Consider the following 26,065-nt stretch of genomic DNA (forward strand, 5'->3'; position numbering starts at 1 on the left):
GACTTGGTTCCCAGAACTGATGCTCCTCGTGACAGTCCCTCCTTGGCAGATTCCTCTGAGGAAGGATCTACTGACTCAGAGACGGGGCACCTTATGGCACCCCTGTCCAGACCTCTGGAAACTTCATGTCTGGTCCCTGGACCGGACGTGGAGGTTCTAGGTAACCTACCCCAAAAGGTAGTTGACACCATCACTTCGGTGAGAGCGCTGTCTACGAGACATGCTTACGCCTTGAAGTGGAACCTGTTCGTCGAGTGGTGTTCCTCTCACCGAGAAGACCCCCGGAAGTGCCCGATCAGAGTTGTGCTGTCCTTTTTGCAGCAGGGGTTGGAGCGAAGGCTGTCTCCCTCCACCCTTAAAGTCTACATGGTTGTGATTGCTGCCAACCATGACCGCATGGAAGGGAAGTCGTTGGGTAAGCATGACTTGGTCATCAGGTTCCTTAGGGGGGCAAGAAGGTTAAATCCTCCACGGCCCCCCTCTATACCCTCTTGGGACCTGTCTCTAGTGCTCAGAGCACTACAGCAGGGCCCATTTGAGCCTTTGCAGACAGTTGAGCTGAAGTTTCTTTCAATGAATACTCTGCTCCTGCTTGCACTGGCCTCCATCAAGAGGGTAGGGGACCTGCACGCATTTTCGGTTGACGATTCATGCCTAGAGTTTGGGCCGGCTGACTCCCAGGTAATCCTGAGGCCCCAGCCTGGCTATGTGCCCAAGGTTCCCACTACTCTCTTCAGGGACCAGGTGGTGAGCCTGCAAGCGCTGCCCTCAGAGGAGGCAGACCCAGCCCTAGCTTTGCTTTGTCCCATCGAGCATTGAGATGCTACGTTGACAGGACGCAAAGCTTCAGGACCTCAGACCAGCTCTTTATCTGTCACGGAGGCCGGCAGAAGGGGAATGCCGTCTCCAAGCAGAGGATGGCCCACTGGATAGTGGACGCCATCACCCTGGCTTATCAGGCACAGGGTGTGCCCTGTCCGTTCAGGTTGAGAGCCCACTCTACTAGAAGTGTTGCATCTTCCTGGGTGTTGGCTCGTGGCACCTCGCTGGCAGATATTTGTAGAGCTGCGGGCTAGGCGACCCCTAGCACGTTCGCTAGGTTCTATAGCCTTCGTGTGGAACCGGTTTCCTCCTGTGTTCTCACCTCAAATGGGTAGAAGCACTGAGAGGCTCCGGTTTTGTGTCGGCTTGCTAAAACTGCTCCAGAGAGTCTGTACTGTAAACCCTGTCGAGCTCTTCCATTCCCTCGGCAGTGAGACGTGGCGGAGCATCTGATGCCAGGCCCTCACTCTATGAATCCATGAGAACCGGTAGAGGGCTGGGTTCCATATGTGAGACCTAATTGGATCCCATATGTGTGAAGTCCACAGTATAGCCTTAGAGCCCGTGCTTCCCCGGCAGATGTTCTGCCAAGAGGCTACAATCTCCTCTAATCTTCCATATGCACCTAAATGGTTGTTCATATGCGTAAGTGCTTCTGAACCTCCTTCGGGAAGGGTGGGCTTCCGCAGCATCCGTTTCCAAGTGGAACGGGTACGTTTTCCCAGTGTTATCCAGTCTTACTGTGTGGGTAGTGCTATAACAACAGTAACTGGTCTTCTGTGCTAAGCCCTGACCTGCGCCAAAAAATAGGGGTGCAGGAGGCTTCCACAGGACACTGGAAGGGGCAGTATCCGTGGCCCTTTGGTAGGGATCCCAATTTGTCGGTCACCGACGTGACTCGGAGTGACCGACTGATAGGGAACGTCTCGGTTACGTATGTAACCCTTGTTCCCTGAAGGAGGGAATGGAGACGTCACATCCCGTCGCCACGGCTGCTGTACCACTGCTGAGCGGTCAGGTCACCAACTCGGCTCCTCAGCGAAAACCTGAATATGTGCTGCACCTGCTACCTACTTATACTCACGCTGTGATCAGCGGCAGCTGGATGCAATAATCACATGCCAATGTGCATTGGCTCGTTTAGTTACACTCGAAGTGGATTGGTCTCTCTAAGCCAGATCCCAATTTGTCAGTCACCGACGTGACGTCTCCATTCCCTCCTTCAGGGAACGAGGGTTACATGCGTAACCGAGACGTTCTGCACAACTGCATATATTTTCTGTCTTGATAAGCAGCTGTCATTAAATCTGGCAGGTGGCCCAGGCAAAATGAGGATAGATTTGTGCGGTGCGTGCAAAATGAGTTTTCGGCTTGGAGAAAAAATGCTGTCATTGTCATCAGCGACGGTATTAGAAGTGTCACTTTCTGACTGCCTGCCACTTAGGCTTGTAGGTAGTCCGAGAACTTCCCAGTTCTCCTTCTCCTGACAAATGTGAGAGACAATGGCAGTTCATCTTGTATGTGGCCTGATCTATGTGCTCGTGTAAAGGAAAAAGGATCAAATCCACAGGGGGTAATTCAAGTAGGGTGAGATGGGCTTCAATTCAGGTCATATTTCTTGCTGAGATCACCCACTGAGCACCTCTAAATAATGTCATTTGGAGGGACCACACACACACACACACACACACACATATATAGAGCTATGAAAAGACATTACTATTCTGTGGCACTATTCACCACACAGTTTAGACGACAGTCCACGGAACTGATGCAGATATTCTGACCAGGAGCACTGCTGTCTTAGACTGAATTATCCTGAAATAAATGGAGGACATAAATGATTCTTATCTTTGAAGAAATCCAATATTCTGCTCTAAATATCTACTCTTTTAGGATCCATATGTCCTCCAATATCTTAATACAAAGAGACTTTTTTTTTTTGATAAAGTAGCAGATCATATTTTTGTCCATAAAGCTGCACTAATTACATTGTAACTTAATTACCTAAATTAAAATTATCTGAAAAATTGCACCCACACATTAAAAAAAAAGTTTGCTGCAAGATTTCTGCAAGTATACTCACTGCAAAATTTATTTTGGGTAAAATAGGGAAACAGTTCATATATCAATAGCCTAGCAAATTGCAACAATGAAACATTTCCTAAAATAATGCATTGAAAGCCAGATATTCTATACTGACGTATAAGTAAAGTGTACAGTCAGGAATGTTTTTTTTTTTTTCAACTTGCCATGCCATGTGCAAAAGTTAACAGGTAGCATAAGGGGCCATTCACACAAAACATGTTTTTGCGACAGAAAATGTTACTTGAGAACTGGAACAACAAAGTGCAAAGTCTAGTAGAATTGGCTACTGAGTTTGTAGAGTATTAATACAATAAATCAAACACAAAAGTTGAAATAAATCTGTGCTATTGTAGTAGGTTATTGAGCAGTAAAAATAGACCATACTCTATATCATAGTGTCCAACCACTGGTAAATATGAAAATTATGATAACATGACATAATATCACATATTGCATGTGTGATACCTTCCCATAGTCAAATCTCAATTCCATTTACATTTCAAAAGCATGTGCAGCTGTTTTGAAAGCATTTCAACCCTGCGAACAGTAGCTGTGTTGTTGTAAGAATCAGCCATGTCCAGATTAATTGCTCTAATTACCATAAAGTTGGTTGAGACAGTCATTGGAGAGGCACAATCAATAAATTCATTCATCTCTGGAGAATAGGCTTTGATGCATGTTATATAAATTCCTCAAAATCAAAAGGAACTCCAGCAGTAGTGGGAAAAGATTGACAGGTTAATGGTTGGTGAGAAGTATAGGCTTTTCTTGCATGTCAGAGTTACTCAGTCAACGGCTACTTATTAGATTAGATTAGATTAGATTAGATTAGATTAGATTAGATTAGATTCAACTTTATTGTCATTATGCAGAGTACAAGTACAGAGCTAATGAAATGCAGTTAGCATCTAACCAGAAGTGCAAAAATATAGTGTTTTATATACATATAAGTGCTGAGTAAATGAAGATATGATTTACAGAATGTACAGTGGAATTGCTATATACAGTATTGAGCAGAGTATATACAGAATATAAATAGGAATGCAATGTAGGGATTGTATGTACATTATGAACAGAGCAATGTGGGATTATATATACACATTATGAACAGCAGAGACGTGAGAACAGTGGTAATAAATAAATACAGCTGGATGAGTGTGTGCAAGTATTGATAGAACAATGTATTCTATGCAAAATAACAGTAGTGCAATATTTTATAGAAATAGTTTACTGTGCTTTGTACAGTAACAACTTTAGACAGTTTATATTGTAATAACTTTAACAATGTGCAGTCTGTGCAAAATATGAGTAGTGCAAATGCATGTGTGTAAAGTACTGTGACCAGTGCAGTAATAAGCAGGTGCAGGTTAGATTGGTGGTGTGGCGTTCAGAAGTGTCACAGCTTCGGGGAAGAAGCTCTTCCTGAGCCTACTAGTGCGAGAGCGTAGGCACCTGTAACGCCTGCCGGATGGAAGGAGGGTGAAAAGTCCATGGTTAGGGTGAGAGGCATCCTTGATGATGTTTCTTGCCCTGCCCAGACAGCGCTTATGATAAATGTTCTCAATGGAAGTTAACTGGGTGCCGGTGATCCGTTGAGCAGTTTTCACCACCCGCTGGAGTGCTTTGCGGTCAGATGCGGAGCAATTGCTGTACCATACCGAGATGCAGTTCGTGAGTATGCTCTCAATGGTACAGCGGTAGAATTCCACAAGGATCCTGGGATTCAGGTGAACTTTCTTAAGGCTCCTTAAGAAGTAAAGGCGCTGCTGTGCCTTTTTGACCAGAGTGGAGGTGTTATGGGACCAGGTGAGGTCATCAGAGATGTGGATGCCAAGGAACTTGAAACTCGACACACGCTCCACTACAGCTCCGTTGATGTAGATGGGTGTGTGTGCATGACTCCTAGTCCGCCTGAAGTCCACAATGATCTCCTTTGTCTTCTGGGTGTTTAGTTCTAGATTGTTGGTGGCACACCACACAGCCAGGTGCTGCACCTCATCCCGTAGGCTGATTCATCGTCATCCTTGATCAGACCTACCACCGTGGTGTCATCTGCAAATTTGATTATGGTGTTGGAGCCATAAACAGGAACACAGTCATGGGTGAAGAGGGAGTACAGGAGAGGGCTCAGTACGCAGCCCTGTGGCACGCCGGTGTTCAGGGTGATGATGGAGGAGGAGAGGTTATCTAACTTAACGGACTGAGGTCAGGGTGATGATGGAGGAGGAGAGGTTATCTAACTTAACGGACTGAGGTCTGTTAGTCAGAAAATCTAGAATCCAATTGCAGATGGGTGTGCTGATTCCAAGCTGGCTGAGCTTGGAGATCAGCTTGGAGGGGATTACAGTATTAAATGCAGAACTGAAATCTATGAACAGCATTCTCACATGTGTGTTTTGACTGTCCAGGTGGGTGAGGGCAGAGTGAAGTGCTGTTGAGATGGCGTCCTCTGTTGACCTATTGTGGCGATAGGCAAATTGGAATGGGTCTAGTGTAGCAGGGAGACAGGATTTTAAGTGGGATGCAACCAGTTTCTCAAAACACTTGGCAATGATGGGGGTGAGTGCAACAGGACGGAAGTCGTTAGGGACCGAGGCAGTGGAGTGTTTCGGTACTGGTACGATGGTGGAGGTTTTGAAGATAGTGGGGACAGTTGTTTGGGCCAGGGACAGATTGAAAATGTCCGTGAAGACCTCAGCTAGCTGCTCCGCACAGGCTTTAAGCACACGACCAGGTATTCCGTCAGGGCCAGCTGCCTTCCGTGCATTCACCTTACGCAGAGTGGAGTAAACATCTGATGTGGAGAGTGTGAGAGGTAGTTCACTGGGTTGATGCTCAGCTTTGAGTGAGATCTCCTTATTATTTTGATCAAAACGAGCATAAAAGTGGTTGAGCTCGTCTGGGAGGGAGGCAGAGCTGGAGGGGGGCACAGAGTTAGGTGGTTTGTAATCTGTGATAGATTGTATGCCTTGCCACATACGCCGGGGGTCTGAAGAATTTAAGTGATCTTCAATCTTCTGTTTGTGTGTGAGTTTGGCCTGGCAGATACCCTTCCTCAGGTTGGCCTGAAGGCTGCATCTCTTGCTTTGAGCAGGAGGCGAACCTCTCTGTTCATCCAGGGCTTCTGATTGGGGAAAATTTTTATTTTTTTGTGTGTGGTCACTCTGCTCACACAACTGTTGATGTGCTCCAGGACAGAGTTGGTATAAATGTCAATGTTAATCTGAGAGTTTGTGGTGGCCTGGGCAGCAAACTCACTCCAGTCTGTGTGCTGGAATTGATGTTGAAGAGTGGAGTCAGCACCTTCCAGCCAGATTTTAACAGTCCTTGTTGTAGGTTTCACACGTTTGATGACTGGGGTATACTTGGGGAGCAGGAACAAAGAAAGGTGATCAGACTGACCCAGGTGGGGGAGGGGTGTGACTTTGTAGGCATCACTCACATTAGTATAAACGTGGTCCAATGTTTTATGTCCCCTTGTAGTGCAGGAGACATTTTGATGAAATTTAGGGAGAACAGATCTAAAAGTGCAGTGATTGAAGTCCCCAGCAACGATAAAGGCTCCATCCGGGTGCAGGGTTTGCTAATAGCAGCACAAAGTTCTTTCATAGCCACGTTAGCATTAGCGTCCGGAGGTACATAAACTGCAGCAGCAACAATGGAAGTAAACTCACGTGGTAGATAGAATGGCCTGCACTTGATAATCAGGAACTCCAGCTCAGCAGAGCAGTAGGTATCAACAATGACAGAGTCTTTACACCATGATTTATTTACATAAATGCATACTCCACCACCCTTGTTTTTACCAGAGGTTGCTGCTACTCTGTCAGCCCTGAAGAGAGAGCGTCCATCCATATGCACCACGCTGTTTGGGACATCGTTGCAGAGCCATGTTTCAGTGAAGAACATAACATTACAGTCCATAAGCCATTTCTGTGTGAGGGTCCAGATCTTTAGTTCGTCCTCTTGTTCATCAGAGACCGTACATTGGCAAGGAAGATGCTGGGCAGAGCTGGTCGATGTGGGTTTAGCCTTAGCTTAGCACGCAGCCCTCCACGCTTTCCCCGTCTTTGTTTACGGTCTCGACGCCGACGCCGAGCACTTCCGGCCGGTACGAGTGATCCGCCTGTCCGCGGTGATCTCAGTAGCTCCGGCGGGAGTTCGCTGAAGTCGAAAGGATGATCTAAAACTATGTTGGAACACTGTTTGTTGATGTCCAAAAGTAACTGTTTAGTATAGCTGTAGTTCGCATAACTGAATCGAGTCAAATAACCAGGTAAATTAACACTATTTTCCTAAATCTGGTAAGACGCTGAGCCTCGCGATGTGTTCGCGCCGCCATCTTGGATTCATAGTTCACACTTGGATTTATCATGTCCACACTTTATCATGTCCACACTTCTTTTGTTCTGTCTTGTTTTGGATAGGAAGCTTTACAATCAAGGTTTGCAGACCTTTACTGTTCTTTTAAGTCATTTCTCATTTCTCTGGCATCAGTCCATGTAATGTTAATGTACCACTGTCAGAAAATGAACTTTTCTGTTGTGGTGTTGTATGAAAGGGTTAAGTTGATCTGGTTAGCAATTTCTTTCTTCTGACAGACCATACATTACCATACATTAGAGATATTTTTATTTATTTATCCATATTGGTCTATATTTTCAGAGAGTATTGCATATTTAATTGATGCATGTTCATTTCCCCTATTTGTCTTATCTTTGTCATATAACACACCAATTCAAGCTAAACTTCACACTGTTAAATAGTGAAAGAAAAAACATTATTTTTTCTTCCTATACATTATATTTTGATGCCTAAATTCACTGCATTTAAAATTATAATTGAGTTATTTATTTATTTATTTATTTATTTTATTACAAAATACAATATTACAAAAAACAAATATAAGAAATAGTTTATATATATAATAATCATATAATCATATAATTAGATAGATAGATAGATAGCTAGATAGATAGATAGATAGATAGATAGATAGATAGATAGATAGATAGATAGATAGATAGATAGATAGATAGATAGATAGATAGATAGATAGATAGATAGATAGATAGATAGATAGATAGATAGATAGATGTATTTCTTATCAGTGAGAAAGAGCCTCTAATGTTGTTCAATCAGTTTGTGGTTGTTGTGAATCACGTTATGTATCCTTCAGCAGAGCTTGTGGTCCTCCTAGGCGATATCTGTGAATCCAATAAAACTGTAATTGTATGGGTCAGATATTGGCCTTTCCAATATCCAACAAATGTGACCGCAACCAAAACCAGCGGATATAGGGTGATCACAAGTCACTCTGAACCCAGTAAATACAATAAATCTGGTCAGGCGGAAAATAAATAGCGGCTGCCTGCTATTTCCAGCATACTTATCTTGTGATCGTAGTCTTTGTGCAAAGCATACAGTCTGTGGACAGGTTTTCATTGACAAGCAAATACTCAAACATAAAGGATGTTTTTCTTCCTTTTTAGAGGAGGTTTCAAAATATAAATGTCAACCCTGAAAAATAAAAGTGGGGTATGTGGACATCGCACTATGACAGTTTGGTGTCACCTTGGCGCAATGACATGTGGAACAACGAGATTAGGGCAGAGTTTAAGCGCTTACTGCATGTCAGATTGTCTTTAATGTGAATAAACTAAGTTCCACACAAAAAACACACAGAATGTGGCAAAAGAAGCATAACGGTTAAATAACAACGCCGCCTGTGCTGCTTTACTGTCTGCAATTCAGGTAAAAAAAGAAAAGAAAAAAAGGAGTAGATTTACTTCACAAAGTCTAAAAAAGCAAGCAAGCAAGAAAGAGAAATACAGGCCAACAAACACCATTTAAGTTGCTAAAGGCTACAAATGCATTCTTCAAGAAGAAAGCCTGAAACGTATCCTCACGCTCCCCCACTGTCATTGCTAAGATTTATGGTTTGCCACAAGCTTTTTACAGGCTTTGAGATATTTCATGTAATTGCTGGTATATCAGAATGGAAGAGAGCACTGGTGGTATTCCCCTGCTCTTTACAGCTCTGTTGAATTATATATTTGCGTGGATCAATAAAAAACACTAATATTAGCATTCACACGTGTAGCAGTTGCTCTATAGTGGAGCTGGGAAATCAAGGTCATTTTGCTTCCTCAGATCTCTCAAAAGAAGAAAAGCAAGACAAACTAATTGGAAGTCATATGCACACTGTGATGATGATCATGATCATGAGTTTAAGCAGACATGCATCATTTTCTCTGGGACTCTGAGCAGTCCATTCACTGCCATCACTGACTGTTATAAATGAGAGAGATGCGATTCAGTGTGACACAGCAATGGCATGAGTTAAATATAGTGGAGACTGGGCTAGTTGTCACGACGCTGTCATATAAGGGCTGCTTCTCAGTAGCTATAAGTTTTGAAGTCAAAAGTCCATTTACCTAAATGTATGTTTTCTCCAGAAATGGTTTTGCAAGTATCAAAAATCTAGTTCAAATTATATATTATATTATATATGGACTAGATTTTTATATATAGATTTTTTTTTCTACAAACAAAAGTTACAGTATCATCATATTTTTTTTTCTGTAGGTAATGTCAATAATATTGCAAATAAATACAATTACAGCATTGTGCTATTTACTGGCCTATTTACCGTCCGTCCATCCATCTTTCTGTCTATCCAGCTATCCGTCTGTCTGTCTGTCCGTCTGTCTATCAATCTAGCTTTATATTCTTTATAATTTTATCTTTGTATTTAATTTTGTTTAAAAAAAATCCAATCATTATATTTTTACTGTTAATATCAGTTCATATTATAAATAAACAAATACAAATGTAATATTTTCATATTTTGAATAATATTACATAATAATATACATTTTAAATTATTATTATTATTATTATTAGGTTAATTTTAAAATGTCAAAAAAACATGCTTAGTATGCATTATTGTGTGGCAATCACACTTGCTAATATGATAGATTATTTTATTTCATGTTGTTTGTCTGGGGGTCATCATGCCACATTTTTCTTTTCTTTTGTCTTCTTTTTTCTTTTGATCTTAATTGTTTCAGTAAGTAGAAGAAACAGTTTGACAGCATTCGTTCAGCTGCAGTAGCAGTGCAACATAGCAGAGCAAATAAGTTTTGCCTTTGACATCAATTGCTCGGGGTGTGCCCCTGTCTGTAATGGTAGGAATTTAGAGTTGGTAGAGTGATTCACGACTAGAACCTCCCTTCTAGCTCACATTCTCTCCTAATAATCACAACAATAAAAACAAGGAAAATTATATCAAATGAAAGTACAGTGTGATCAGTTCGGGCATAGCACAGTGCTCATTCAACAAATGCGCAGCTAAACAGATGAGTTTTGAGTCTGGATTTAAATGTGGCTAATGTTTTAGCACATCTGATCTCTTCTGGAAGCTGGTTCCAACTGCGAGCAGCATAATAGCTAAAAGTAGACTCCCCTTGTTTTGTGTGAACCCTTGGTGTTTCTAACTGACTCAATCCTAATGATCTGAGTGGTCTGTTAGGTTTATATTCAGTGAGCATATCTGCAATGTATTTGGGTCCTAGGCCATTTAGTGATTTATAAACGAGTAAAAGAACTTTAAAATCAATCCTAAATGTAACTGGAAGCCAGTGTAAGGACCTGAGGACTGGTGTGATATGCTCAGATTTTCTGGTTCTAGTCAGAATCCTGGCAGCAACGTTCTGGATGAGCTGTAGCTGTCTAATGGTCTTCTTTGGAAGGCCTGTGAGGAGACCATAACAATAATCAACCCTGCTGGCGATAAAGGCATGGACAAGTTTCTCCAAATCTTAACTGGAAACAAAACATCTAATTCTTGCAATGTTTTTGAGATGATAGTATGCTGATTTAGTTACTGCTTTGACATGACTACTAAAATTAAGATCTGTCTCCAGAATCACCCCAAGATTTTTGACTTGATTTTTAGTTGTTTGACCACTAGAGTCAAGGTATGCATTCACCTTGAGAACTTCATCTTTGTTTCCAAATGCAATGACTTCAGTTTTCTCCTTGTTTAACTGAATAAAGTTTTGGCACATCCAACTGTTAATTTCATCAATGAATTTGCAGAGGGAGTCAATGGGGCTGTAGTCATTTGGAGATAAGGCTAGGTAAATCTGGGTATCATCAGCATAGCTGTGATAGGCAATTTGGTTCCCTTCTAGGAACTCGCGCTGCGTCGAAAACGCTAGGGGAACATCTTCAGTGTGACCGCGCTCTGAATCACATGTGTAATCTGTCCAATGGAAGGGCGAGACGTCACGGGCAGGTGACGTAATCGACCAGGAAGCATAAAAGCATGTGCGGTGGAACGTGCCTTTTTGCCATTCAGCAACTGCTACTCTGTGTGTGTGTCTGTCGATCTGTGTTGTGAGTCTTATTTAGTGTTGCTTGTCCCTACACAATCACTTGAAATAAGCTCCACAATGTGTGTAGAAGCACTTGGGCGAGAGCAGATCGCAGTACAGGCTGTATGTTCCTCCCTGCAAACGTTACATCACCGCTGGGGATACACACAGTCCGTGTGTGTTCTGCTTGAGAGCAGAGCACGCAGAGTCAGTTCTCGAGGGAGCTGACTGCCCGCTTTGTGAGCATTTGTCACTGCGTCTGCTTGCTCTCGGAAGGCTCTCTTTGAGGAGTGAGCTTTCACTAGCGTTCCTCCCGATGCCGGTCCCGCTTCTGCTGAAGTAAAAGAAAAAAAAGACGGAGCGGCGGCTGCACTCGTGGGAATCGCACATGGATCAGGTGGAGGGAATGAAGACGGGCGAGCCCCTATCTTCTTCCTTTCCCATCAGATCCAGCGCCCGCTCTCTGGGATCGGAAGCCCGTCCCGCGGTTCTTCCCCCCAGAGAGAGGGCTCGACGCTCCGCCTGTCTTCCTCCGAGGAGGTAGACGTAACGACGTCGATGAGCTTTGCAAAGCTGCAGTGTTTGCACAAGCATATTATGAATGATGACATCATTATATTCGCGCCATCAGCTCTAAAAAATGGGGCTGATTGTGCTTCTCCCCGCCGTACGATCTCGCGGTCCCGCCACTGATGAGGCACGGTGGCGAGTGAGTGAGATCACGGGGATCACAACATGGATCTGGCGGACGGGTTGGAGACGGGTTCGCCCTATCTCCTCCTGCATTCCTCAGATCTAGCGCACCTACTCAGGGCTTTGACTGAGAGCTCGCTGTTGCAGAGCTGAGGCAACGCGTGCATTACGTCATTTTCATTCATATCGTGAGCTATCTGTCCCCTGGCGCGGCATCGTCTCTGAAGGCTCTGACCTTGCCCACCAAGATGCTGCGCACAACTTCAGCGATGGTGGACAAGGGGTACGCAGCTGCAGGTCAGGCTGGTGCGTGTCTGCACACCATGGCAGTGTTACAGGCATACCAAGCCAACGTGCCTGCTTAAAAAGCTAGATGAGGGATAGAAGCTCAAATCTGCTATTTCTGAGCTCCGTAGAATCACTGGCCTCTGTGGTTTAAAGCCCTATTTGACATGAAGGGGACGCCCCGCTTGCGCTTTCTGGCCTGTTCGGCGACGCTGTCAATACCGTTGTCGACAGGTACCAGGAGGCCCGTATAAAAGTGGCGGCATTCTAGCGGTTCCTCCCTCGCCGATCTCTAGCTCTGAGGGCTGCTGGGCGGGAGCAGCCCTCGTCGTGTGCCAGCTCCTCATACAGAGAGGCACAAAACGGAGCGTTGCTACTCACGCACCCCCCCCGGGAGGGCCGAGGTGGCAAACACTCTGGGTCAGGGACCTCTAGGACTAAGCCGGATCTGCAGACCGTACTTTAGTCTAAGAGGTCCTCTGCCAAGAAGCCCTGATGAGCGTGGCCCAGGGCTTACGAGGGCAGGCCCCTCTGGGGTAGAGTGGGTTACACCTCATTATACGGGCCACCCCTGCGGGGGTCTTTAGAGCTCCTGGTTCAGCCGACCAGCAGCTCTAGGTACACCAGAGGCCAGTCTCGAGAGACTGGTTCCCTCAGTAGACACTTGGCGATATGGGAGCCCATGCCAAGCGTGTCTCATTGCGTCTTGCCTGAGCAGGTTCTATCAGCCTGGTCTTCCTAGAAATGATGCAGGTCTGAAATGATGCAGGTCCAACCCTCCGGCCAGAGAGCTTATGCTATGTGGTGGATCAGGATGCTATTCCATTTCCTCGAGTCCTCTGCTCTCCCCCTTCTTGGGGATCAAGACTCACTTCTCAGAAGTTGGCCTTTGGGGACGCAGGCCCGACCACTTTAGCCACTCGTGGCTCTTTTTCTCTCGCCCTCGCTGTGCTCCTGAGGGATACACACAGTGCAGGTTCTTGGAAGTCTGGTGGCATGGGCATCTCGTTCCCCTAGCGTTTTCGATGCAGCTCGAGTTCCTGGTAGGGAACATCTCAGGTTACGTATGTAAACCTGGTTCTCTGAAGGGAACGAGACACTGCGTCTATAGGCCATACTTCCAGCATCCCTGCCGGCGGTTGCTTCATTCCTAGAAGCTGACGCCGGTTCCACCGCACGTGCTTTTAGGCTTCCTGGTCGATTACGTCACCCGCCTGTAACGTCTCGCCCTTCCATTGGACAGATTACACATGTATTCAGAGCGCGGTCACGCTGAAGGCGTTCCCCTAGCATTTTTGACGCAGCGTCTCGTTCTGGGGAGATGTAAGCTTCTATACAGTGTAGACCTGAATTCAGCCCTGAGCCTCAAAAAGCACTGCAGGTAATGAAAAAACCTATAGGCAACTAAAGGCTTAATCTCAAGGCATCCTTAGAGTACAGAAAATAACATCAACCAGACATTTGGTAATATCTAATAAAGTTAAATTGTATATTTGTGCAACGTTATCTCTTTTAATATATGGCTGTGACTTTGAATCACTCTCCTCAGGTGATAAGTTATTTGAAAATAACTGCTCGTCCCACTTTAATTCATCTCTCTGCGTGAGGAAAACTTCAAACAGTGACTTCAAATAAGTTGCAGACCACCTAATGCTTTTGTTTTTTTTTAATCCTACTGACCTTGCGTGGAAGCCGAGAATAATATTTTATAATGGAATTCAGAGGTGTATTGAGAGCGAAGAGAGAGTTTATAACTCTCTGTAAGTGATGGAATACTGAGTGAGACCTGCTTTACTTACATACAGCAGACGAGAGGAGACATTATCTTCTATTTTTAGCTTTTCATTTTTGAGCACCAATAATTGACAAAAAGCTCTTATTCAACAAAAATACAAACAGGAATATTGTACAAATAATGAACAAAATTGGGGCAGAATACCAAACATCATTATTTATTAATTGTTTTATTATTATTTATGAATTTATTCAATAATTTTTCAAAAAATGTCAGTAAGGGGGTTCTTAACGTTCAACTAAACTAAATTTTTACCATTTTTGGGAGAAGAGTAAACCAGTTTAAAAACCTGATTTGTGTGGTTTTGTAAGTTACTATCAATAAAATTTAAATAAACATCAAAATAAATGAATTTATAAAAATTGTATAATTTACAATTGCATGTACTTTATTATAAGTTCATACAATTTTATTTTATTAAGCACCACCTTTCAATTTAATAAATAATAAAAAACAAAACAAAAAAAATAAAGTAAATTAATTGCTTTGAAATGTGTGAGGCCCAATGATGTACCTTATTTGTATGCTGCTTGTGTTTTTGTTCAAGTGTAAAAGCATATGCTGTACATTAAGCTTAATCAGTAAGGGTTAACTAATTTGGGTCCAAATGATAGCTTGTAGTTATTTTTTAACTTATATTTACACTCTTCAAACTTACTATTAAAGTAAAATATTTGTTTGTTCATTTTTCTTACAATAATTTGGGTAGCAGGGTTGAATGGTTGGGATTTATGAATGCAGAAAACAGAGTACAGTTTGTGTAAGAACTGAGAAAATGGAATGATATTATTTACTTGTCTTCCAGCCGTGCTGTAGGAAAGCTCCAGATAATGTTATTTTTTATTACCAAATTCATAGAGGATGCCAAGTATAGCCAGATCCCTGCTGAGCCTAAATAATTTACAGCTAAACAGAATCATGCAAACTACAGTACCAACAATCTCAGCCTAGAGAGAAAAAAATGTCACTTAACTTTACTTTCTAAACTCACACAAGCGTTCATATCATCTTGAGGAAATCACACATTGTAATTTCTCTCGCTTTAATGATACAGGCAGTGGCTTGTATGACAGCACAGTCCATTCGGTGTTGATGCATATGTTTTAGGTTTCAAGGGTTTCATTCATCCTGCTGGCCCATTTAAGTTCAGACCAGGCTTCAGTGCACCTCAAACTCATAATGACATGGTGGCCTGATATGCTACATGGTAATGGCCTATTAAGAAAAATAAGCAGCACTATAATTTCTGTTAACATAGAAGCATGGGGTGATTAAATTGAACATCATTTTACTTAGGCCAAGAAAACCCAGGCTGCAATATGATTATGCATGCTTTTAGAAATCTGTGCCACTTTTGATAGCATGGCACTCTATCTTTAAAGGCATGGGACAAGTCTTTTTAAAACCGACTATTTAAAAAAAAAAAAAACGCTTATATGTTTAGTGGAATGGCATACTCTACAAAGAGAACCCAAAGTATTTTCTTTCTTACAGTCTTTTTCTTTTTTCATCTCTTGTGAGTGTATACTTTGCAACTACGGACATAATTATAAATTTACGATATGTCACGCCACAATGCCCGCTGCCAATATTTTACAACTTACGAGCAAGCATTTCAAGTGTTTTATGCTCCTCTCCAGACTTTGATAGGCAAAAATTACTGTCTTAGTTAGGATTGATCTCCTTTATGAGTTTTTGGAGGCTGAGACCTCAACAACACAGCTTGGCCTTGCTGAAAGCACCCACTGGAGTACCATAAGCAGCGATCGCAGTGCACAGCACCAAGACAAAGAGGCTAAAGGCCCTATATTTATGGCTCGGGGTTCCAGCAACAGCGAAAGAAAGCAAGGAGTATATTTCAGTGACTGCTTTGGAGCTCTGATGACAGCAGGAATGAAGGAAACAGTATTTTATCAGAGACAAGCTTCTGCGACGGTTCATTCTTATGCTAAAAGATACAGACTCTTTCAACAGGTTTCCATCTATGCATTAAGATGGCATTCCAGGCCTGGCAGTTCTTGTTTAGCATTTAAGGAAAGATTTTGCATTGCGTTCTTTTTCTTTGTAGCATGGAAACATTTTTTTTTTTCTTTGGGGTTTTTATGTTGAATACACCCACAATGGCAAACCTTTATCCATATACAGTGTTATGTTTTCACAGTTTGGGTCATAGCTTCATCTTTTGAGGCAAATTTCATCTTTTAGTCAAGTTCAGTCTGACAAAAATTGTATGTTATTTTAATTTTACTTGTTGCATTTTAATATCTTGGTGTTTTTTCTCTTCATATATATATATATATATATATATATATATATATGTTAACCTGTTTTTTAATTTAAATAGTGACAGAATTTTCCTTTTTGGGTGATTAATTGACATCCTGCCCCATTTTTATGTTTTTGTTCACTGTTGACAATCTATGTTTGTTAACAAATGTTTTTGTCTGCAATTTAGCATTTCAGCCGGGTGGGGTTTGCGTTTAACTGGGTTGAAAGGAAAAATTGCGCAGTAATTTTGTTGACGAGATTAGCATTGTATATTTAGGAAGCTAAAGAAAAAATTAGTTATTTTTGTTTTCTTTGCTCACAAAAAGTATTCACGTAGCTTCATAAAATCAAGGTTGAACTACTGATGTCACATGGACTATTTTAACAATGTCCTTACTACCTTTCTGGGCCTTGAACATAGAAGTTCCACTGTTGTCTATATTTTGGATTTCATCCAAAATATCTTAATTTGTGTTCCGAAGTTGAATAAAGGTCTTATGTTTGGAACGACATGAGGATGAGTAATTAATGACAGAATTTTCATTTTTGGGTGATGTGATGTCCGTGAGTCTTCTCCGGATCCTATTGGGCAGAGTGTGGCAGGCTCTGATTGGTCTTCCCAGTGTTAATTGTTAATTAGTAGCATATATAAGTGTGTTATTTGTTATTTGAGGCAGGCACTCTGTGGGGATGTTTTCTCCAGAGTGTCACTTTCTGACTCTTTACATATTTGTTTCTTTTTGCATTTCTTATATCTTGTAGTTAATGTTTTGTTGTTATATTTATTTCTTTAGTTTCTTTATTATCCCTAGACTTCTGCTTTATAGTCATTACTGACTGCTGTTGTTTTAGTTTAGTTAAATAAAACAATTGGCATTGATATCCTTTGTTGTTTGACCTTCTTTTTTTTTTGCGGCTTTTAAACGAGCTGGTCGTAACAGTGATTCATTTTCATCCTGATGCCCCATTTTTATGTTCTTCTTCACTGTTGACAAACAATGTTTGTTAATCAAGATTTTTGTCTGTAATTTAGCATTTCACCTGGGCAGGGTTTGCATTTAACTTGTTTGAAAGGAAAAATTGTGCAGTAATTTTATTGACGACTTTAGCATTGTATATTTACAAAATCCAAACTTTTGTTTGTCAGTAATAAAGAAGGATGATTAAAAGGCTTGGGACGATGCCTGGAAATGTAACAACACATACGTATGTAATTGTCATTGGAGATGTGTTAAGTCGGTGAGTCCATGAAAATCTGTCATTGTCTGATTGCCAGGTTTATTTCACTACCTCAGCTCCTTCCACAGACTTGAAACGGTGTCTTGTTCATGTCACAAATGTCTTCTTGCACAATTACAGGGAAAACTCAATTCTTCATTAATATTCAGGGAAAAATGTTCCTGGTTGACTGATTAACAGAGCGAATATACTTAATTTCGTTCTAACACTGCAAGAAATGTCTAATCAGGACCCTGTCACAAGTCAGCATCTCCAGACAAACCGTAATTCATCCACCCTGCCGCTACCTGTGCTTTGATCAATCTGTGAATTATGCCCTGTCCTCTGGGAGCCACCAAATTTTCACCGGCTTTAAAATCATATTCCACTTGGAGATATAAATGTATAGAGTCCAGGCAGCACTGTGTTCTGCAGGGTGTCCGGTAAAGATAACACGACCACTTCCTCCCATAAAGAGGGAAAAGTGCTCACTTGAATATTTTACACAGGTGTCCTGCTTTCTCTGTGAAAAAAATAATAATAATCACAACAATAATAAGCTGAAGGGCAGAAGGTACATCCTTGTTCTTTTTTATCTTCTCTGTCCTGATTAACAATTTAATTCAATTTTAAACAGTTTGTATATTTCAAATTATTTCAGCTTGTATTTTACTTTGCATTAAATGGAACTTCTGTGGAGTTTGTGGTTGATAGTTATGTTTCTTGCTATTTAGATGCAAAACAGCTCATTCATCAGCAACATTGCCTGCATCTGCTTTCAGCCTGATATCAAAGGTTAAAGTTCTTCAGTGCATCTACTTGTGAATAGTTTGCATCGCACTGATGGTTTGCTTATAATTACAAAACTAAATCAGGCCGTACCTGCAGGGAAGCTTGGCTCGGTTAGACAGCTGTCTAAAGCACGAAAAAAGCAGATCACTGCAGCTTTATGCACAAAATGAACACATTTAGCTGAAGTGTAAGAGGCACTTTGAAACAGAATATCTGGCAGAAAGGAGAACACAAATGATTGCATGGGGGTTGTGTATTGTAAATAGTTTTCTTTTCAAGTAATCATATGGCTGTCTAAGAAAAAAAACTTTGTTGGGGATCTGCTAGTTCATTTCACCTTTTGCCAAATGGGCCAAGTTGTCACAATGAACCATGCAATTAAACCTCAGAATAAGCTCAATTTAAGCCATAAAACAATTATACATGCATAAAACAGCATGTAAGCATGAAAATATGTACCATCAGTTCATTTGTTTGTTTGCTTTTTTTTGGTCTTTCATTTGTGCATTTATTAATTTTGCTTGTTTGTCTGTTATAAGAACACTCGAATAGTGTGAAACGAAGTCTTTCTAATCTTGACTGGATAGCCAGTTTCAGTGATGTTACTCTGTGATAGTTTTGTAGTTGAGAGTCTATAGTTACATCAGCAGACATTATTGATTCCTTTTCCTCCAGCTGTCTTTGTAGTTTTCAAAGTCCATACCATGTGGAGAAGCAACACAGGATGCAATATAAGAAATAACTGTATGTCAAAGTGTTCTCCTCTTTTACAATGTTTGTTGTTTCATGGTAAAAGTGAACTTACCATGTACATACAACTAACTTTCCCAAATAGAGGGAAATTTCTGAACAAATACATTTGAGCATTGTGTTGAGTTAAATAGAAAAATTTATATGAACAAAGAAGGTCGCACTATGTAACTAATTTAGCTATTTGATTAGTAACCTAAAAATTTCTTATATTCATTTGATATTTCAAACATCATAATAACATTTATTTGATTTTAAAAATCCAAAATCAAAAAAGTAAATTTTTAGGCATAAGGTTTACTTGAATCCCATATTTTCAACATAGTCTCTGACTTTTAGACCACACTGTATAATGAGCATGAATGACATTATCTTCTTGAACGTGCATAGACAGCAGTAATTTCCCATCTCTCCTTGTTCATAGAAATTTGAAGTACTAATGTACAAAATGAGAATGTGTTTTGAGGAAAATAACCTCATCATTCCATCTGACGTTTTTAGGAATGGCTAAATAGTCCATAAATTTGAACATAGAGTCATAAATGCCAGAATAAGGCAGAAAAGGGGAGAAAAGTTCATATTGTAAATGTGCTGTTAATAATGAGATCTTCAGCAGAATGTGGGCAAGAAGGAGATAAAAAGATGGGGAAAAGATAGAGAGAAGGAGTAAACAGTGGAAGGCAAAAGAAGGAAGGTAGAGTGAGAAAGAGAGAGAGGGAGTGAGTGAGAAAATCTCATAAAAGCACTGCTGCATATGGCTACATTTTATGCTGGTATATGTGGAAAAGGGACGGCAGGTTATGATCGGGTATAGATTGAACTGCTATGGTTTTATTGGGTTATATTAGCATACCACAACCCTGATCTCAGCCCCTCTAGGTTTATGTTTGGAATTTACATGTACATATTAAATGCTCACTTTTGTTGTTATGTAATGAAAGTAAATGTGCAGCAGATCTGATTCATGGAGTGATAAAGCATCTGTTCAGATGTAAGAATCATCTGAATACAATTAATGTAAAATGAAATGTTATCGAGCTCATTCTGTCAAGGATTGCAAGGCTTTCTAACTTTTTGAAGCATTATGAGAGCCACATAAATATTTTCTGATATTACAAGAAAGCAAATGACCAAACTGAATACTTAAAGTCATTTGTTTATATATAATGCTAGTTAAATTAATCTTTTTTTAAAGTATGAGTAGTTATTAGTCTTTCATTGGCCTGTTTAAACAAGTTTTCCATAAAACAAACCAAACAACTCAAATGTGGTTTCTTGTTACAGAATGAGGTGGAAATTATTGTATTGGTGGGAATAGTATTCTATACAGTGACAAGGGCTATTTCGATTAATATTGCATTATAAATATACATTATCCTTACGAAAAATACCCGATATGGCTTGAGGAACACCATAAACCATATACTGTTGCATTTGTGTGCTATCTCATTTGTAAGTCGCTTTGGATAAAAACGTCTGCTAAATGACTAAATAAATAAATACATTTCTCCTCACGTTTCATCAGTCATACATTCCCATCTGCATGGTATTCAGCTACAGCCATAGTTGGATGCCTTTGCCCATGTAAGGGATTTCCTGGAAAGTCATTTGCTTTATTATTCCTATGAATCTTGCTTTTGGACTTTCTGTATGAGGATACATTGACTCCTCCCTCTTTTTGTGACAGGCATGTATCTTGCAGCTAGTAAGATACAATCTATTTTTTCACCTAACAAATATTAAAGTTGTGTTTTATTGTTTGAAGTCAGTGCAAAGTATTTCAAATTTTTCAAATTTCAAATCTCTTTCAAATTTTCAAATCTCTAAAGTCAGAGTATGATTGCTCAGTCTGTAGCTCATCATTTGTCTTCTTAACAGTCTTTCACTGTACTCAGATATTATATTATTGTAGTCGCTATTGCTCTATTAAGAGTAGGGCTGTCGAGATATCAGATTTTTCACTACACCATTATCATTGCCAAAAGAACGATATATTGCAATATCTATATAAATCTAAATAACACATTTTATGCCCTCGGCATCGAGTACTACTTTCATTTTGAAATCTCACGGTTATCTCATGGTTATATCACAACAGCCCTAATTAACAATTATGATTTTTTTTTTTTTTATATATATATCACGAATATAGTCAATACAGGTCTATTGCAACACCCCTACTCTCTCTCTCTCTCTCTCTCTCTCTATAAATACATTTAAATATGTATATAAATGTGTGTGCGCGTGTGTGTGTGTAAATTTTTTAAAGGAATGTGTTGAAATGCTTTCATTATATAGGTTCAACATGCACTCATTTGTCATTACTAGTTTTATGTACCCAACATCACATTAGCAAACAACATGATTATGCACTTCCAGACCTCCCTGATAATTGTAATACAATTATGTTATGACACTGGTCACTGTAGTCTTTTCTTCTGCTGTCAGAATCAAACAGAGACACATGCTTAGACAAAATGACAGGGGAAGAAAAGAAGAAAGAGGGAGTCTGAGCTAAAACTGAGCTTAACTGACAGTCTGAGCCAATGCTAATGTTATCTCTGAGATTTAGTCTTGTGTGTGGCAGCCTCTGTGCTCAGCGCTCATGGGATCATTGCACATTGTAATGCCCTGTGACACCAATGGAACTCTTTCTCCAAGGCCTTACAATTGGCTCTCATCTCCTCAGTGTTGTGCAAACCTGAGGGATGCTAATGTTTTTTTAAGTGTCCCAAATACATTTCTATATAACTTGTATTTGATCATTCCCTTAATGTGTCGCTGTTTGTAGCTTGTACGACATTTTGCAATGGAAGGTGTTGGGAAATTTTGTTAAGAAGTATGAGTTTTTCAACTAAACTGTCTGTGCTGAAGACAAATCGGCTTGTCCTTATTTCAAGTAGTGATCAATCAACAATGCACAATTATTGCTAAAGTTTTAATAAAACCTCACTTTGTTGCTGCTATATAGATGACATGTACGCATGTCATGTGATTAACGTTATTGCCTCTGCTGTTTTTTTTTTTTCTTATAACACCCACACTGAGTCGCTCAATAACTCACGCATTCATATTATGAACCATCTCATGTTCTCTCATCTCACTAGATTTGAAGCTCATTACAGCTCAATATAATTCATTCACCTTCTTCAGCATTTCACAGTAATAATAACCATAATAACTTTTCTCACTCTGCTTCTGTTTTTCAGATGAGTTCAAGGCCTTTCTCAAGAAATTGCCAACAGATCATTTTTTAAACACCTCTGCTGTCTTAAAGTTCTGGACGTCAGATCTGGTCCTGCAGAGACGTTATGGTCTGCTGGAGGCGAGCACTAAAGTGGTGCTGGGAAAAGCCATCAAGATTGTGCGCAAACTCTTCGCTCTCAGCAAGCGCTGTCCTACACAGCCAAAGATCAGCCTACCTAGAGAAAGGTACGAGGCCATATGATTTATTTTTCTTTCATTTCAAAACATGTAAGATAGTATGTAAAATGTGAGTTTCAATTAAATATATAGTTCATCCAAAACCTGAAACTACATAATTTACTCAATCTCATGCCACTTAAAATTTGAGTTTCTTCCTTGGTTTTGGTTTTTGACTCTGAAAACAAAACGTTGCCAGATATCTGAAAAGACAGATGAGAAATGAGGCTGGAGGATATTAAAGAGATATAAAAAATTTAGGCTGCATTTAAACTGTAGGTCTTGATGCCCAATTCCAGTTTGTTGACTATAGCCCCTTTTTTATTTTGACAACCATCTTTTAAAAGTGACCCATATCCAATATCTGCATTTACACAACCTAAGGTAGATGTACTGACCCAGAAAAGTGTTCACCTGAGTTGACGTCATTTGCCGCCATCACTTTTTCCAATTTGTCTGCTTACATGGCAGACACAAATGCATGTATCAGAATCTTTGTGTGTTTTTTTCCTGCTCACAGTCGAGGGTCATATCCAATCTGTGCCACATGGGAGGAAAAAGAAATCGGAATTGGGTCACTTGAACCATGTAATGTAAATGCGGCCTTAGACTTGTGGAGCCCTTATAGAGTAAAAGTTTCTGAAGAGTGGTCAGTGTGTGCCCACTATAATCAAGAGCTCCAAGCGAGTGACAGGTTGTAGTTAGCATTCTTCAGCTTGAAGACTTTCACTAGTCAAAAGTCTGTTTCGTGAAATTCTTAAGTGTCAGTATACCGAAAATAAAGATGAAAAACATGGCAGCTTTTCTTAAAAGAAAACAACTTGTGCATTCATAGTTTCTATGGTTAATTGCATTGCAAACTGTCAGTTATGTAAGCAAGATGTCCTCAAAAGAAAGTTATGAACTTCTTCACCAATGTCTGGCCAAGTCTGAGACCTGAACAAAAATAATTCCAGAAATGCAATTCTTACTAAAAGTAATTCCAGAAATGCAGTTATTCATGTTCTATTTAGTTTGTTTGAATGGTAATAAAGCAATAATCTTTTAACAGATGACTGATTTCAGAGGAGTTTATCATCTAAATAGAAGATGCACATAAGAGATAACCAGTACTAAATTATTGAACCAAGCTGAACCAAAATGCATCTGAGTCAACATTAATGTGTGAAAACTGCTTAGTGGTTTATTTAACTGCCTGAATGGCATCTTGACATCAAAGGATCTCGTGAACAAGAAGTACATGTTACATTAGTGGTTTATAAGATTATTAATAAACTCAAGAGTCCAGGACAAAAGGGATGGCTGATGAAATGAAATCCCAGAGGGAGGCAGCCAACAGAAAGGGCATGTGTTGCAAGACATTTTATTTATGTATGCATGGCATTAAGTATGCGTCAACAGTTGTGAAGTGAGTAGGAAGATAATGGAGAGCCCATGGAGTTGAAGCATTTATTTAAGTGACTTGTCTCTCGCTAAATTGGATGAAAGAGAATAAAAGGAATGCACCGTCTCCTCACATGCATCCCCAAAGGCTTTTAAGACTCACTTCCTCTACTGGTTAAGAACAATTTGCATTTGTCAAGGAACGGGCCATCAGCACTCGATTAATATTCGTATCAATCAGCAAGAGGAATAGAATGCCTCATTTACCTCAAAGAAAATAAGGCCAATGTCAAGTCTTCACTGAACAATTTTAACATGTTAGTGAACAATTTTTCACGTCAGCGAAGCCCAGATTTCTTTCAATTTCATCTTCATTTAGTAAAGCAAAGCCTGTCATTTTTTTCAGGAACTAAACTTGTCCATAATTATCACCTTCTTCCTTGCAGGACTCTGGGTTTTTGGCTCAACAAAGCACAGTCTCTGTTGTACTGCAGCGAGCATGGTGTGTATGGCACCTTCTCTGAGGAAATGCAGGGCTGCATCTGCGCCGCTGAGCAACGCACTGTCTGCCAGGGCAATGTGCCATGTAAGGTGGGTGAGGGGACCCTCTGCTCGTCCTGTGCCCCAGACAACATCACTCGCTGTGGCACATGCCTCTCAGGCAGCATCCTTCATATGGGATTCTGTCGCCCCAACATTGCCAACTCTTTGGACCACTATGTCAACTTTGACTTTGACATGCCGGACGCAGAAATGCGCTACCTCCTCCAAAGGCTCGACAGTCGCATGGAGGTCCATGCCATCTACATCAGCAACGATGTGCGTCTGGGTAGCTGGTTCAACCCGGCGTGGAGAAAGCGCATGCTGCTCACCCTCAAGAGCAACAAGAACAAGTCCAATCTCATCCACATGCTGATGGGGATCTCTTTCCAGATCTGTTCCACCAAGAACAGCACACTGGAACCTGTGCCTGCTATCTATGTCAACCCCTTCGGGGGCAGCCACTCTGAGAGCTGGTTTATGCCTGTCAACCAGCAGGACTTCCCAGACTGGGAAAGAACTAAATTGGATGCCTCGCTCCAGTGCTATAACTGGACCCTCGCTCTTGGCAGCAAATGGAAGTCCTTCTTCGAAACGGTGCACATTTACCTGCGCAGTCGCATAATCACAGACGATCCCACCGTCAACGAGACACTTTTTTATGAGCCACTGGACCTGGATGACCACTCGGCCAACCTGGGCTACATGAAAATCAATAGCCTGAAGGTCTTTGGCTACAGCATGCACTTTGATCCAGAGGGGATCAAGGACCTGATCCTGCAGTTGGACTACCCATACACACAGGGTTCACAGGATGCGGCCTTCCTAATGCTTCTAGAGATGAGGGACCGCATTAACCGGCTCTCTCCGCCGGGAGCCCAGCAGCTGGACCTCTTCTCCTGCCTGCTGAGACACAGGCTCAAGCTTTCGTCCAGCGAGGTGGTGCGCATACGGGAGGCGCTCCAGAGTTTCAACGCCAAGCTCCCCAACTCCACTGAGCCAGAACTCAGCCAGCTGTGCAGCTAGCTCAAATGAGCCTCTGTCGCTCGTTTTTGCCTGCCTGTGAGAATGTATTTGTAAATGTGATGAGAGAGAAAGCGAAAAGAAATGTATTATCAGTGTGCGTGTAAATGTTTGTGGATGAGATTGTCTTTGAATCCTCTTCCTTTGGGCAGCAATTGTAAGAAGCAGAATTTTTGATTGTGACTGATACAGGAGCATACCTTAGAAGCCGTAAGTTCCCAGAATATTCCCTTGCTGGGAAAACCTTGTTGGATCTACAGTCGAACTACTTTGAGTAAGGGTTCCTTTTGAGACGATAGGGATTTTAACTAAGTGGACTGCCTCTACATGATTCATGAAAAAGAACATTTTAAGTGAGAATATATAGCTACGATTTCTTAGCATGTATGTGCTAAAGTTGTAGTTATTCTTGGTGATGTCATTGTTCAAGAAGAATGCAGAGAATCTATCTATTCTGATGTAATTGGACAGTGGTCCAATGGTTATAACAATCAGCAAAGAATCAAATCCGTGCTTTTCTATCTTATCTCGAGTCACAAATCCTGTATTGTGAGATCTGTATATCTGTATTTAATGTGGGACTGAATTGCCAGAATGTTGAATA

The 26,065-nt window shown here is 40.9% G+C and overlaps 1 protein-coding gene across 1 annotated transcript in view; it reads left to right on the forward strand.

Moving 5' to 3' along the window:
- LOC306845617 (BMP/retinoic acid-inducible neural-specific protein 3-like) overlaps positions 1-25,464 on the forward strand; it is a gene marked incomplete at both ends in the record, with an annotated part of 68,763 nt that extends 43,299 nt beyond the window's left edge. Inside the window, 2 exons of the mRNA XM_079378522.1 lie at positions 22,302-22,524; positions 24,345-25,464. Coding sequence (XP_079234648.1) covers positions 22,302-22,524; positions 24,345-25,464 — 1,343 coding nt within the window. The remainder of the gene's footprint in view (positions 1-22,301; positions 22,525-24,344) is intronic.
- Positions 25,465-26,065: the final 601 nt, after the last annotated feature.

The sequence above is a fragment of the Barbus barbus genome (assembly GCF_936440315.1).
Source record: "Barbus barbus genome assembly, chromosome: 26".
Lineage (NCBI taxonomy): Eukaryota > Metazoa > Chordata > Actinopteri > Cypriniformes > Cyprinidae > Barbus > Barbus barbus.